This window comes from Aplidium turbinatum, chromosome 7 (assembly GCF_918807975.1).
Source record: "Aplidium turbinatum chromosome 7, kaAplTurb1.1, whole genome shotgun sequence".
In the NCBI taxonomy this organism is placed as follows: Eukaryota; Metazoa; Chordata; class Ascidiacea; order Aplousobranchia; family Polyclinidae; genus Aplidium; species Aplidium turbinatum.
Window position 1 is genome coordinate 9,795,471 of NC_137478.1, and position 17,158 is coordinate 9,812,628.

Here is a 17,158-nt window from a genome sequence, read left to right on the forward strand (position 1 = left end):
AGAATGTCACAATTGTTTCTAGTTCGTAGACGAAAAGAAACTTCCGAAAGATTGATGACGGATCTTATGGAATATAAAACGTTGTATAGTCAAATAAATGGTCGAATAGTTTTAATTGTGAGATGAAAGATAAAAATTCTTGAATTGACAAATGGTTCAGCACTTCCAACACACAAAGAAATCAATTTCTGAACAGCAAACGTCTTCATCGATTTCAAAATAAATATACGCTACTACTTGCAACAGCTACTTTACAATTGCCTATAACTTCTACATTTACAGTCTATTCAATATCGGCTGGAACTCTCCAATTATCTTCAATATATTTTTAATCACAACTTTACGTCCCCATAATACACAACTCCCAACACAACTCCAATAATTGTAATCAAATCAAGCAAATATTTATTACAGGTTTGCTTGGACCAGAATCTTACAGAAACTAAAGCAATATGACATCACAAGAACTGATTTTTTCTGGTCACAAGTCAAAGAAGGTTCCAGAATCTTACTTACAGACAATTTTTTAGAAGCAGATTTCACAAAACAAATTGCGTAACTAAAGACTACAATAGTTCAGTAATCGTCGAAACATCATATCAGAATTACACAGTAAAATAGTTCACCAATTCTAAAACAAAACTGTAGCTTGCCGCGGGACTACGCTTATTGATTGTGAGTTGCGACAATTACACAGAATGATTGTAATGGAACATTTGCTCACCATGACAATGTTACGAAGGAAAGAACTGCGCCGCTCAAGCAGAGAATGGCGCAAACTCGATTGGTTTCAAACTTCATTGTAAAACATTGTCGCATTACAAACTATTTTGTATTTCGAGACTATATGCTGATCCATAACAAGGAGGGAAGAATAAGGTGAATTCTCTTTTGTTATTGACATGTTAGTTTAGTGCTCTTAATTGTTATTACGCAAGACGCTTTAATTTGGTGCCCGCATCCCTCTCACGCAACGGCGCAGTGCAAACGCTTGTTCATGTTTTTTTGAGTTTTTTATTTTTATTTTTACTATGTAGGCTATAGTTGGTGGTTGAAGCTTCAGTTAAGAGCTTTTGTGTTTTGTTTTTTCAAGTCAGAAATTCAAAAAAATCTATTCAAATTACATTGAATGAAATGTTCATTGAAGTGAATCAAATTAACCACAGTGGCACTTTTAGTATTAAAGATCAAACGTCACTTGGATGTTGCAATGTGTTCTAAAAAAAGATCCATTTTTTGCTGATGAATTTGTAGCTAGTAAATTTACTATCCCATTTTATTAGCAGCACATCTCTCCACATCAACTAGATCAGTCAACCGTTTCAAGTGGACAGTTTGCATGAGCTCGTTTTAGAAAGAAAAAGGTTTTATTAAATCTTTAGCAACTTTAGGTTTGGTTAGAAAAATAATTTCAGATCACCGTTTTTTAGTGTGAGTCAGCTTTAGCGTTTTTTGGATTAGAACTTTTGTAGAAAGTTTCTTTACCATTATTGAGTTCAGCATATTTATTTTAACAAACACAAAAAACTAGATTAACAAACATTGACATCGAACGTTTTCGGCGCATCATTGTGTGCTTGTCATGAATAACATTAATAATGCAATTTAGAAATCAAAGAATTATTATCAAATTTAGCCACGTCTGCAGAACAACGATCCGATAGCTGAGTTGATGAGCGCGTGACTTCGTGAATGAAGAAGCTTCGAGATCAAGCGGCGCTGGTTCGACTCTCTGAGTGTGCGCATGAGCAACGCATTCCAAGGACTGCTCTCCATTCAGCGGCACCTAATAGATGGAATAATTTCCCGGCAACAGCCGGCCCTGCGTCACAAGCCTCCACAAGTATGTGAAACTACCAGGAATAACTTATCAAGGCTTTGTCAGTCCGAGAATAAACATTCAAAACCTATCGGTTAACTTTTATTGCTGCATTGGTGTTATTTAGAAAAGATGTAGGCTACTAGCTATTGTTACTTCTGAAAAAGACTATGATGCGTCAAAATCGTTCGGTGTAATTTGTAGCATGTTTTGTGGGTTTCAAACCGGGTAATGTATTGAGCATACTTTTTTGATTGAAATAAAATCGCAAACTAGCCAGACGTTCCTAGGAGACAGGATGCAAATTAGCTATGTACTGTTACACGAAATCCTTGGCGTCTAACTATCCCTAGACAAACTGTCATACGCAAACAGATAGCTTTATTTGAATCTCAACTTGTACTCAGACTTCAACATACACTTGCTACGTAAACGGCCACTGGTTGCGGCACTAAATCGATTGAACTTGGTATTGGAATTAGAGTTGGAATGCCACAAGGCTGTCGAGAAAGCGTATTTAACAGCGGCCAATTATGCGGCATGGAAAACGTGCAAAGCAAAATGCAAACACATGAGGCCTACAAACTTAAAGGACATGTTCACACAAAAATTAAAAGCTTACAGATACGTTTCCAATAGTACAAGCTAGGCTTAAATAACTTTTTAAATAAACTAGCGAGGAGCTCTAATATAGAGCTCCTCGTAGCATGGACAATTGGACATACAGTAGCCTATAGAGCTTCTCGGAGCGATAATATAAATGAGATTAATAACAACAGTTAGAAGGCGCCAGATGAAATTTGTAGGTCATATTCACAGACATAGAGATTTGGAAAAATTAGCAAATGACAGAGAAGTTTGGAAGACCAGGATCGAAAACGTCTGTATCAGATCAGGCACATAATCATCATCAGCGAGGAGCTCACGCATCAAATGTTTTCTCATAACTTTACTTAAAATTTGATAAGTTACACTGTAAATGATAACATGATGACAATTTATTAATCAAAAGTAAAACTCCCAAAATGTAGATACTACACTCATGCTCAGCGAAAGTTTTTCAAATTAAACTATTTTCATCTTCAATGTAAGCAAATGAAAGCTGTAGGCCTACCTGCTGCTGCTAAATTTTAAATAAAATTGGGGCTGACGTCACAAGGGTTAATCAACAAGCTATTATGAGGAAAATATTGTAATAAAAGTCAAGGTTTGCAGTTTTACAACCTGATTTAGCATTATGAAAGCCCCAATAGCTCAGTTGGTTAGCGCGTGAGTTCTGGAACGAAGAAGTTTCAAGATCAAGCGGCGCTGGTTCAACTCTCGAGGTGTGCGCGGTGCGCTTGAGCAACCCACGTTGGCTCTCCATTCAGCGGCATCTGATGAATGGAGTAATTCCCCGGCAAAAAGACTTTAACAATCGGAAACTTCACTCTGTCACTCTCGCTGACCGGGCCTGCGTCAGTGATTCAAAGCCTTTACGAGTTTGCAAAACTCCCAGGATTAAGCTATACAAGAAGCTTTCCCAGTCCGAGGAAGATTCAATCAATCATATCAATAAAAATGACTGGCTTAGAACAGGAGTAGTAGTCTATTAGGTATATTAATATACTAGTAGCAGTAATAGAAGTACAAAAGTAGCAGTCTATAAGTATAGCCTATCTTAGTATTAGTCTATCAGTAGCCCATTTTCCTGACAACTTGTTAAATATGCAACATACAAACTTTAAGTAAGCTACTGTATTTCCTTGTGTAGTGGAACGCTTCACCGGGTTTATTTTAAACAAAACATAAAAGTTTGTTTTCTATAAGTGACTTCTTTTGCAATGTCGGAAAATTTGTAGACTGAGCAGGGAGCATTGTTGTGTAAAGACTTTTTGTTCCAGTGCACAAAGCTCTGTACAATAGAAATTACGCTGTTCAGTGCACGTATTGTCTATTGAGCCTGGCAAGTGATTGCATTCGGGCAACCAAGGGCTTTTGGTGCAGTTGTAGTCATTTAAAACTTACACAACAAGTGTAGGCAATAAATAAATGCTATAAAAATATCTTCCTAGAAAGAGCAACTGTGGTAACTACTTTGAAAAGGATAGTAGGCTCACTGTACACTGTAGCCTACAGTAGGGGAGAGTGGGGCTAGTCGGAAAGATTTTTTTTAAAATTGAAATTTAAAACAATTGGTGTATAACCTGACAACGTGAAGAGGCTTAACTTATCATCTATGGTGTCTTCTATCATACAACCAAAAATAAGTATTGAGTCAATTCAGCTTTTAATGAAAATTTAAAATAAACAAACATACAATTGATTTTTCAACTAACCCCATGCCTGGGGTTAGTTGAAAAACGTCAGTTTAATGCCCTCTAATGAACTGGATACTCTTTTTTCAACCAACAAACAATTACATGGGATTGTAAGCAAATATGTTTACCTGCTTTAAAATCAAAATGCAATGAATTCTACACCTAATCATCGTAAAACCATTTTTTATTAAACGCATTGTTAAAACTTGTGATGTCGTATATATAGCACTTTCCAAGTTATTCAAATTAAAATTTTACAATGTATGTCTGCTTAAAACAAATACATTGGAGCTTATACTACTTATTATCATACCACGACGATATACTCGTATCGTACTACATAGTCATACCGTTATCAAACGACTTTCCAACTAACCCCACCCACTATTTTCCAAGTAGCCCCATTAGCATATGACAAACTATTTTCCTAAAATATTCAAGCATGGCGCATTGGACTAAAATTTGTTTATGTCTTAGTGTTGCTGAACACCTACAGATGACACACACCAAAAAACTTCTGCCTATCTTTAACGATATCGACGCATAAAATGGTTTTTAATACGCCAAAAATTTTACTTCGAAAGTAAGAAAATAGAAAATTGTCAGCCAAACAGGTAGACCTTGACTCAACAAATCGAAACTAACATGAATTATGTGTTTTTATAAACCACTTCACATGTTGGCAGTAAATATTTAAAAAAGTTATCGAGAGTTAAAAAAATGATTATTTTTCAACTAACCCCACCTTCCAACTAACCCCACTCTCCCCTATATTCCTAGTTATTTTTGGAGAAAAAGTATTCGTGTCGTTTAACATTTTTCAGACTGTTTTTTATACATACTTCAAAACGCAAAGAAAATGGTTTAGCAATGATTTCCATTCAGGTGTTTCATCGGTAGCTTAACTGTACACTGTGGTTTAGCTTCCTGACAGCAAATCAAGTCACCTTACAAGATGTCAACACTTGGATTGATTCTGCTTTTAGTCGCAGTTCATAGTAAGTTTTATGGTAATAAGTAGGCTTGGTTTGGTTTTGAATCTGTATCCTCGGACTGACAAAGCCTTGACAAGTCATTCCTAGTTGTTTCGCATACTTGTAGAAGCTTTTGACGAATGGCCGGTTACCAAGATTGGCAGAATGAAGTTTTCCGATTCTTGAAGTGTTGTTGCCGGGAAATTATTCCATCCACTTGTTGCCACTGAATGGGGAGCAGTCATGAAATGCGTTGCTCAAGCGCACACCCCGAGAGCCGAATGATTTTGAGTCGGGCGCGTAATTACTGAGCTAACGTTGCGGACATCATAAATTAAACTTCAAGCACGATGAAAAGAGGGCCGTTGTATTAATTCAATTCAACGATGAGTCGTTTTTATGTGAAGACCGTCATCCTCGAAGACGAGGTATAGCCATCATCATTAATTCAAGTTCTGATAAAAACTTTAGTTGAAAGAACTAGTCATTGCACTTATGTTGTGATCAAACTGATTCATGGATAGCCTACTCTTCCGACGTATAGATATCGTTTCACATAACCGAGCGAGTATGGTTTTCAAATTGATATTTTAGGAATCATTTTTTCTAACGCTATTGTTGTCACCGTTGACCTACATGTCAAGGTATCTCAGGGTGTTATTGTCGATGGAGACTAGGCCTCCCATACCATAAGGTGACCGCTATTCAGCGAGACCGCTATTTAGCGCTATTCAGCGGGCAATCTTTGATGATGTGGGCTTCCGTCTGCATTTCACCCACTCACAGCACCCTCTTTCAAGCCCTAACTCAACATGTCTGAACAATAGCGCCCCACATCACTAAGCAAACAGTTACACCTTGATGAGGTAAGTCTAGAGAGGCCATGACCCAACTGGTTGCAAACGATAAATGATTTAGTTGCTTTGTATCAAACATGACCAAAATGAGCGTAATCTTTACAAAAGACACTGGAATGGACTTTTTCTGTTGGTATAAACTAAAGACCAAATAATATTGTCTTTTCATTTTAACCTCATGTCTTGTTCATTTTTTTTCCCTTTTTCCAGTAGCTCATAATAAATTAAGTATGGTAGCCTACTATTATTTTTTATGAATGTTTTTTCTTTTTCGTTTTGTTATTGTCTGTACACTTTTCTTAAATTTAATTGTTTTTCTGTTTCATGTAGGCCACAACGAAAAAATACTGCCTTATTTAGAATGGCTTACTGTTATAATTATATTTGTCGACGCCTAAACTACATTTAAAATCGAAATGGTTGAAACTCTGGTCATGCTCTGGGTCAATATATAGACCTAATCAAAAAGTAAATCTCAAAATGTAGCTACTAAACTCATGCTCAGCAAGACAACTAGATGTTTTCATCTTCAATATATAATATTTATTAGTATTCAATAGCAATGAAAATGAAAACATCCAATGGTCATATCACTTTCAATGGCATTAAAAGTGGAAACAGTCTGGTTTTCGAAACCCTTGCTGAACATGAATTGAGTATTCACATTTTGGGCTCTTTATTTTTATTTTTTGATTATATCTCTGTAATTACTTAATTGTTTAATATTTGACAATACGTCACACATGAAAAGCGAAAATATATCTCGGTAGCTAATTTAGGATTCAAAGGCCACTTGATAACTTGTGCCGTATGAACAGAGATGGGCAAGATCACCAGTATTGGTGATCTTGAAGATCAAGACCAAGATCACCAGGAATAGGTGATCTTAAAGATCAAGATCAAGATCACCAAACTATGTGATCTTGAAGATCAAGATCAAGATCGTGATCTTGAAGATCAAGATCACTTTCAAGATCACTTTTTTTGTACTTGAAAAAAAAAGAAGTTTTTGATCTATGATGTTGCAAAAAATAGTTACTATGAGCAACCCCTGGGTAAAGGTATATAGTTGGTATTGCTAACTTTTACTTTTAACTACTCGATTGCTGGCCTTAGAATTGTGATAAGTTAGTGACTGTTGCTAATAGGCCTATCAACTGTTGACGTAGTTTGCGTAGAATCGCAACGTCACACCCAAGACCGAGGTTAATTACAGTAATTCTGAAAAAGTCGCAAAATTTGCCATTAGTTTTATACTTTTTATTTATAATAAATAAATAAAAATAAACTTTGAACTGCATCACTTTTTACCAAATTTTTGTCTGGTTCATGTGAGAGTTTTTATTCGTGTTACTATGTAGTTTTACCTTTCACTGTAATATGTCAATGTTTATTGCACCATTTACCCATCTGGCAACCTTGATACTGTTGTCTGCTATCAAAAAAGTTCAGAGGTTTGCGCTCAGACAAACCGTTCCATACTCAGACCCTAAACAAGTCTTGTTGATTTGCTGCAATAAACCACTTTACAAGACCAAAGTCGGCTAGAGTCCAGATTTTTTAAGACCGCCATTCTAGACTTTTGAAACATCTAAAATTGGGTCAAAGAAAGCAAATATTTCTTTAATATTCTTATACGTCAACATAAAGTACACGGAAGTTGACTTCTTTATTATGACCAACACAGAAAACTTTTTCAATTTTGAAATGGCAACACTGACCAGATTAGATGGAGACTTTAAATCGTCGTTTGTTGGACATATATCATATTAACAGTGGCTTTATGTTAGTAGTATGCTACTAACTACTTTTTACAGTACGGGTTCTAAAAAAATGCCTCTATCTACTAAGTAAACTTCAATTTTAAAGTGATCTTGATCTTATTATTCTTCAAGATCAAGATCACACAATAAAAAGTGATCTTAGATCAAGATCAAGATCACCAAAAAAAAAGTGATCTTCAAGATCAAGATCACGCCCATCTCTGCGTATGAACAAAGAAAAGCATGCAATTTTTATCCGTTTTGCAAAATTTCCTTTCTCTTTTTGATCTTTCAGCCATATTTCAGCAACCTAACCGGTGACATAGTGCATTCATGTTTTAAATCACCATAAGATTTAAGTGGCACGGCTACGAACTTGGTCGTGTGCACCAGAAATACTAAAATGTGTATAAAACGCATAGGCTACGTACACTAGTATACAGTACATTCCAAAATAAAAAAAATCATCAATCATCTACGTTACGTCATCAAATAAATAGACATAGCCTATAGCCCAACATTGTTGTAGTGCAGCGTTTCTTAACCTTTTTAGCGCTCTTACCCTTTGAGCTTTCATGAACTTTTCTCGTACCCCCTGCCTACAAATAAAATTGTAATAATAGGAATTAAACTCAGTGTAGTTATAAGTTTACGTGTTGAATGTATGCATGTATGCATTAAAAACAGTCTTGTAAGTTCAACAATATTTATTAGTCAATCTACGAATGGCTTTTTTGTTGCTGCTTTTCGTCAATGATGATGTTGAAACGAGGTACTTTCTTTAAGATAGACACACACATATTATCTCTTGGATCCAAACCATTGCACAACTTAGCTTTGATGTTTACAAAAGTTGAGAACCCAGTTTCACATAGGTAGGTTGTCGCAAATGCCACAAGGATTTCTAGTATTTCTAAAGCTTTTTTTCTAACTGGAGAAATGTGTTGAGTTGTGCACACCAGAAGGCACCTAACTGCATTGGATCAAACTCCATTTTGCTTTTACTACTAGCTTCCATTTCAATAACATAGTCTTTGATTTGGTCATTATCATCCATAGAATGTAGGCTGAAAACAAATGGGTCTTGCATCCATCACTGAAAAGTAGAAACCTCTCCAGTATACAAACATATACAAAAGTGACTTGTTACGCAGTCTTCACACATATGCCTAAATAGCGTATAATTTCACATTGCATGTCGTACCCCCTGCTTTGGTGCTTCGACCCCCAAGGGGTACACGTACCCCTGGTTAAAAACCCCTGTTGTAGTGCTATTACTCAACGCAATAAACAGTTCACCAGCTTCATTTTTTAATCATAAATCGATTCGCTATCACAGCATCCTCAGTGTGATCATGTCAAGAGCAAAAATAATAATAAAATTCTTCAATCAAGAAAATGAAGTATCTTCTGACAGGTGTCAAACCCACAACAATGCTTGATATGAACGACTCGGTTACATGTCTTGTAATGCAAAGAAATTTATTCTCACACGAGTGAGAGTGAGAATAAATCGTGTGAGAATAAATTTCTTTGCATTAAAATTCTTCAAAGGTTTCAAGTTTAGGCATTGTGGCGTAACAATTGCATGTTACGCCACCAAGGAAACAATTAAACAAATTATGCAATCGATTACTACGCAATTACGTCTTTGAAGTTCTCTAGTCGTAAACTGATGAAGGAGATCTGCCTGACTATCTAAGCGGCTACTATGCTGCGACGATCCTTTGTCCATTACTAACTTAGTTGGTCTGTCTGCACTGTCTAAGTACCAAAAGATCGGTCAACAGTCTCAATACTTCATTAGAAATCGATTTCATGAGAGGCCGTAGCCCTCACATCTTCAGTCTCGTATGAATCCATGTATGTATGTATGAATGTTCATACGAGACTGAAGATGTGAGGGCTGCGGCCTCTCATGAAATCGATTTCTAATAAAGTATTGAGACTGTTGACCGATCCTTTGGTACTTAAACAGTGCAGACAGACCAACTACGCAACTACTAGTGAAGAAACGTAACATGTAGAATTAAACAGAATGGAAAACAAGAGTCTATATAACTTTTATCAAATGCAGTAAAAAAATAAAAGTTATGGACTTTTTTGTTTTTTATTCTATTTAATTTTAGATGTTACGTTTCTTCATTAGTAATCATAGGCGTAGCCAGGAGTAGGGGGGCGAAAGGGGCCATGACCCCTCCAATTTTCAAAGTTTCGATTCTGAAATTGAGATTTTTGTTGAAAATATAATAAAGTTTGTAGAAAATTGTATCGTTTTTCAAGACATCTGACTATTAACACCCCCCACAGCTTATTTTGGACACACAAAAAAACACCAATTTCAACATCTACACCCACGACCTGCCAACCACGGTCTCCGCAAAATACGCTTATGCGGACGATCTGGAAATTCTCCACTCCACAAAGTCGTGGGAAAATCTAGAAGACACCTTGAGCCAGGACATGCAAACCATCTCAGCTTATCTCCAGAACTGGCGACTGAAACTCAGCGAAACCAAAACTGTGGCGGCAGCTTTCCACCTACACAATCGGGAAGCTGATCGTGAGCTACATGTCCACAACAACGGAAAACCTCTGTCCTTCTGCCCCGAGCCAAGATATCTTGGGGTGACACTGGACAGATTGCTCACATACCGCCACCATTTGGTGTCACTGCGCAAAAAACTCACGTCTCGCGCTGCACTACTGAAGCGCCTGGCAGGTTCTAGCTGGGGGGCGAGGGCTGACACTTTGCGAATAGCAGCCTTAGCCCTTGTCTACTCTTCATCAGAGTACTGTGCACCTGTCTGGTGCTGCAGTGCTCACTGCCACAACATCGACACTGCCATAAACAGCGCCCTGCGCACAGTGACCGGATGCCTGCGTCCCACACCATTGGACAATCTCCCCATTTTCGCTGGCATCCAACATGCTGAGCTTCGTCGCGAAGAAGCCACTCTGTTCCTCGGTCGACGGGCACTGGAGCCTAACCATCCTCTCCACCACAAGATCTCTGCCTTCCCAAACGGGCACCCCCGCCGACTGAAATCAAGACACCCTTTCGTGCCAGCCGCTCGGCTTCTGATCAACGAAGCTGATGTACAAGACATCTCTGCGGCTGCTTGGGCGTACCATAAATGGAATTCTGAATGGAGGTCAAGCACCACCAGACTCCATTCATTCATCCCCGACGCCGACACACGCCCCATCGGCCTGACACTACAGAGACAGGCATGGGTGCGCCTCAACCGTCTCCGTACGGGCGTCGGGCTTTTCTGCTCAACCATGCACCAATGGGGAATGGCTTCTTCCTCCTCCTGTGAATGTGGTGCCGAGGAACAGACCGCAGACCACATCATCACTGACTGTACCATCTTCAAGCCACCTTACGGAGTGGAAGGTCTGCGCGTCATGAATGATGAAACTAAAGACTGGCTACTCTCTAGCAGTCTTCCAGTGTAGTCCGGGAACATCGTGAATCTGGGGTGGTAAAAGGATAGACACTCGGCCCCAGAAGCTCAGACGACGACGACGACGACCAATAAATTTTGTAAAAACTAATGAACGAAGTATTTTTAAGTCACATTCCGGCTTTTTGCCGATTGTGTCATTTCACTCGTGTCGGAGTCACCGTGCCATGCGTGAAGAGCCAGATTACTTCTCTACAGAGCGTTCTCGACCATGACCGCAACGGCCTGAACGTTTCGCTGAACATGTACAAAGAAGCATGAAGTCAATTTTTTTTCTGCGCTTTCAACGAAACATGCATTAGTGTTTGTTCTGGGCGTTCTGGAATGTGGTAACGGTACCTAATTTGGTTTGCTTGTTTTTCCGTAATTCTTTTTATATGGACTGTGCGTCTGAATTCAACAACCAATGAATTTGCAAAAGCTTGAGGCTTACTTTGCCTACTATTAAGTTTTTGTGTCTATAGGCTCCTATATCAAAAGGCGGTGTCTTAAAATAAACACTCTGTAGTTCCCTTGAACTCATCAAATATTTGCCCTCCCAATTTTTTTTCTGGCTGCGCCACTGTTAGAAATTACGTAGTAATCGATTATTATATTTTGTTTTAATTGTTTCCATGGTGGGGTTACATGCAATTGTTACGCCACAATACCTAAACTTGAAACTTTTGAAGAATTTTATTATTATTTTTGCTCTTGACATGATCAATGCTGTGATAGCGAAATCGATTTATGATTAAAAAATGAGTCTGGTAAACTACAGTATTTGTAGCGTTGAGTAATAGAACTATACTAATGATACGAGACAGTCAACCACTTCAAGTGGGCAGATTGCTGGGTTGATTCACAAAAATAGAAAAGTTTTATTACTCAATATAACATTTGTTAATGGAGTTGGGAGGGTAGCATCCCTTGCATATCATAGGAGGAAGATATAAGGCAATTTGGATTGCGTTTACGTCACTGCTATGTGAAAATCACAAAAGGCACAAACAAATGCTTGTGCGTTTTTTATTTTTTTGCTAACTTGTTTTGACAAATAACAAGCTGTTTGACGTAATAACAAATTTTCTAACAAATCTCAAATACAAAAATAGATCGGTAGCTTATGTCATGTATCTGCAATCTTTTCGGCTCGAATTGCAGCTTTTACTTAATTTAGCATACAGGGTAACTAACTCAAAACTTTACTGAAATTGAATTAGTGAAATCGGTTAAAACTAAACTTTTTTTTAACTTAAACTGTGAACTTTGACACCGATAAAAAATGTTGGTTTGATTTGATATTTACAGCGGAACACATAATGCTTGCCTCAATCAAAAAGCATTATTGTTCCAAAACTACGCGAATGAGTTCAAAGCAGCATAATCTTTGTCGCACATTTATGAGGGGCTAACTCTTCAACTAGCTAGTCCGCCCCGTTAGCTCAGTGGTTACGCGTCCGCCTCAAGATTACGCGGCGCTGGTTCGACTCGAGGTGTGGGCTTGAGCAACGAATTTCAGGACTGCTCTCCAATCAGCGGCACCAAGTGAATAGAATAATTCCCCGGCAACAACACTTCAACAATCGGAAAACTTCACTCTGCCAATCTCGGTAATCGGCTCTGCATCAACAGCCTATACAAGTATGCGAAACTACCAGGAATAACCTATCAAGGCTTTGTCAGTTCGAGGATAAACATTCAAAAACCAAACCTACAATTTCTACTTCTTTAAATTTCAATGTATGTATCCTCCATTTCCTTTTTGAATTTTTGCTTCGTAGTAATTGTTTTTGTGATTCTTTTGGTGCTGACTGATATTATTACAAACACAACACCTTTATGCATAGCCTATGCATTTTCTACGCAGAAACGATTGCCTGTTGAAAGGATGTTAGATTCAAATTTATTTCCAAAATAATATTTTTTGTTACAAAGTTACTGCAATAACTTTTCATCTCGTTTATCAAGAAAATGAAGTATTTTCTGACTACTGTCAAACCCACAACTTGTAATGCAAAGGAATATATTTTCACACAATTCAGTTCAATCATAAATAGCTAAAAATCGATTTCGATCAGCTAGATCAAGCAGTCCTTGCTGATCGAAATCGATTTTTAGCTATTTATGATTGAACTGACTCGTGTGAAAATAAATTCCTTTGCATTCTCTTCGTTTAGGTTAATATCAAAATTAAAACTTTGATATGAACCTAAACAAATTGACCGTCTTTGCACTATTGAGTAAAAATTTTCTTATCATCAAACCTTAGTAATATATTTCAAACATTTTTGCAGGTAATAACAAAAAGTTCTGCGAAGGAACTGTGACGTGGAGCTACGCAGGTAAATAGATTTGTTTGGTCATTTATAAAAAAAAAGCACGGTATTTTTGACAAATGTGTTTGTTTTATGTAGCAAATAAGTTAACTAATTTATTTTTACCATAGACGTTTTGCTTACTTTTTTATTAAAATAGTTGCTTCTTTATACTTTTTTTGAATGTTTGCTGCAGTATTACACCTGCATATAGGCTACATTCTTTGTCGTTTTAGCCACAAACTAAAAATTGAATAATTCTTGGAATGCGACAGTGCCATGTTCATTTGCATCTTAGAATCCAATTCAATCCTGTCATAGTTGCGAGGGCATGATGTAACTTTTGTTTACATAACCTAACTGGTATAGTTGTACTTTAAAACGAAAAATAACAAGAGCGACAATAACAAATAATAATAAATTAGCTACGGAGATAATAAAAACTTTAACTGCTAGCCGTAAGACTTTAAAGTCGTGGACCAATTTTGCAACATTCCTCGATAGGCTGCATTGCACCTGTGATAAGCCAATTAAACTTATTGCTTCCTCAAGAACAAGCTTGATGCCCACACGGCAGGTGAAAATGAGATCAAGTTACATTGCTCACTCGAGGTATTCATGAGACTCTCACTTGAAAGTTATTCGGTAAAGAAGAAAGGATTGTGTTTTTACCCTGACAGCAGCCTATGACACCGTAGCCTGGGTTAAGCCTGGGTTTCTTGTTCACAACAAGAGCTTTACACTTACCACAGAAAGCGGAAATGCGAAGTGACGTAATACGCTCTTACTATTTGAGAATAATTTTTTAAATAGAAAACGGAGGAAATACGTGTATTAAACACAACTCAGAACTGAAATTTTGTTTTTATACAAAAATTCCATATAAAAACTTTAACTGTGAGATCAGTATTTGCATTGTTTGCCTTAATTTCAGTTTTGCAGGTAAACTGTTGAAGAGAGCTGCTTCCTAGCAACTGCACTTGGAAATAATCCTTTGTAAAATTCGTTTTTTTGTTTGTTGCGTAAGTGACAACAAAATATTCCTATTTAAATAAGATATTAAAGAAGCCGCCTTTACGGTGGCTAAAGCTTTGTCAATAAATTATACAAGTTTCTAAACACTTTTAACTGGGCATTTGTTGTACAAGATTCCTACTGAAGCAAGATTTCTCTTCCTTGGGTCCTCAACCTACCAAGGGTGTCACAAAGCATACTTCTGTAGGCCAAAAGCCGAGGTCTTTACTAGGTAGCTTTGCCGTGATATAGCAAAATCTGAGAGTTACGATATTAATTATTTACGTAAAACTCCAATTTGAGGTTTTTGTAATGACTTCATAGGCTAGTCCTCCCTTGTACCAAATAACATTAAAACTTGCTTTATGAGAAATCTTGCCATTCTCTGTAATGAGTCGATCATGATTCAACAACACACCTTGTATCGTTGCATGTTGCATTGCACAGAGACTGGCTTTACTTTAAAGTCACTTTATTGCCAACGACATCAAATAATTAACATAGTGAAGGGAGTCTATTCCTCAAAAGAAAGCTCCTCGCTCGGTTGGAATTCTAATGATTTGCAGGCCAAACCGGACCGTCAAAAAGCTATTGAAAACCAACAATTTCTCAACTAGATACTGAGTATTAAAGTGTTACATTTATCCAATTTTTAAATATAATTCAGAAACCTGGACAATCAACAAAAGATTGAATAAAAGAACAACGGCTTGAAATGTGGGCATTCCGAAAAATGCAAATGATTTCCTGGACTGCCAGAAGTGTTTTAAATAAGTTAATCAAACAAAGAATCTACTGAAAAGAATCGATAAAAAACAAATTCAGTTTCCAGGACCGTGCTGCGAAAAGGAAAATTAAAGCATCTCTCTTTCACAAGCTAATTGAAGGGAAACGCGCCCAAGACAGACAAAGATTAACCTACTTAAACCAACAACAACAACATACGCTTTATACACGCAGCAAAAGACCAAGAGTCATGGAAACTTGTCATACAAGAGGCAGTCAATGCTTGGAATCAAGCACGACACTGGAAGAAGAAGAAGCACTCCAACTTTTAGTAGTACCTACAGGATCATTCTCCAGTGTAATTATTGGGAGCAAGCTCCATTTATTACCACAAAATCGAAATTGAAGGAAATCAAATCAAATTTAATTTTTTTTTACACAAGAAATTCGATTGTGAGATGTGCTTTGAAACATGCATGACTGTGCGTTATTTCTTAATTAATAAATTGCATTTAGATAAACATAAAGAGCATATTTCCGCACTTCTGCATTTCCGCTTTTTAACGTTGCTAGTTGTAGGGTTTCAACTTCATCGTTTATTTTGGAGTGGATGATGGTTTATAGTCCAGAAGACCAGACTAGATAATTTTTCACGATTCAGCTGCTGTGGAAACTATTACATGACACCAGCGTGTGCATAAAGCCTTTATTAAACCTTGCGTGGACTATTTTCAATTGTTGTGGAACTACATTAAATTTTAAAAACAGTTTGTTTTACTTGGTGGGCATAAAAGTTACATAAAATATTCTTATTCACATACTCTTTATAAGATAGCTCATTAGTTAAGCGTCCGACTCAAGGTCAAGCAGCACAGGTTCGACTCTCCGGGCATGCGCTTGAACAACGCATTTAAGGACTAGCTCTCCATTTGCACCTGGTGGAAGCAATAGCTCACAGACAACAACTCTTCAACAAGCGGAAACTTCACTCTCTCAATCTCGGTAACCTGGCCTGCGTCAGTGGTTCCAAGCCTATACAAGTATGCGAAACTGCCAGGATTAAGCTCTCAAAGAAGCTTTCCCTGTTCGAGGATAAAGATTCCCACAATCAATCAATCAACCACAGCATAGCCTAATTTGAAAGAAAAACAACCATGAATTTTCGGACTCAGAAACTTCAAAGTCCACCACAAACCAAAACGTTTTGGCATCAAATTATGTGTTGAACAGTATTATCTTTAAAAAAGCAAACGTAATGAACCATGCAAAAATCTTAAAAACGTGACAGAATAGCTGATAGAGTGGCTTCTTTGTTCTAGCGTAGTTTTTGTCATTTCGCAGAAACTATGCAAACTATGCAAAGAACAAAGACAGTACGAAATGCTCTCCAAACGAAAGTATTGAGTTTCCTTTTGGTCCTTTGGACCTGTCGTCAACACAGTGGCGTAGCTAGGGAGTGTGCCGCCCGGGGCGGATTCAGATTTTGCCAAGTGCCGCCCCAGACGTGCCACCCGGGGCGGTCCGCCCCCCGGCGCCCCCCCTCCCCCTCCTTTAGCTACGCCACTGCGTCAACATTACTGGAGAGTTCATCTTCACACGAGCGAGTTGACGACATACTTAGCAAAACCATATTTTTTTTAGTTTTTTTACAACATTTATATCTCGAAAATTCAAGGGAAAGAAATCTGAGTAACCCTCTTCTCGGACTGAAATTTGTATCTAATCGGAAAAGTCTAATCGGAATTTTAATAAGTTTTTGTCCTTTGATGATTTATGATAAAAGATATGCATAATCCACGAGTTTGCTTTTAAACGTTTCTCAGTTTGTGTTCAGACATTTAAAACTTTTAACTCTAGAATTACTATACCGGTCAATTGACTTGTAAGCAGTGCTGTATTCGAGGTTATACGGTAGTAGGCTATACTCTCTACGCCAGC

The 17,158-nt window shown here is 37.5% G+C and overlaps 1 protein-coding gene across 1 annotated transcript in view; it reads left to right on the forward strand.

Moving 5' to 3' along the window:
* The first annotated feature begins 4,991 nt into the window (after positions 1-4,991).
* LOC145774103 (carbonic anhydrase 2-like) overlaps positions 4,992-17,158 on the forward strand; it is a 59,201-nt gene continuing 47,034 nt past the window's right edge. The window contains exons 1-2 of the mRNA XM_082585253.1: positions 4,992-5,117; positions 13,460-13,507. Coding sequence (XP_082441379.1) covers positions 5,075-5,117; positions 13,460-13,507 — 91 coding nt within the window. The 5' untranslated portion in view covers positions 4,992-5,074. The remainder of the gene's footprint in view (positions 5,118-13,459; positions 13,508-17,158) is intronic.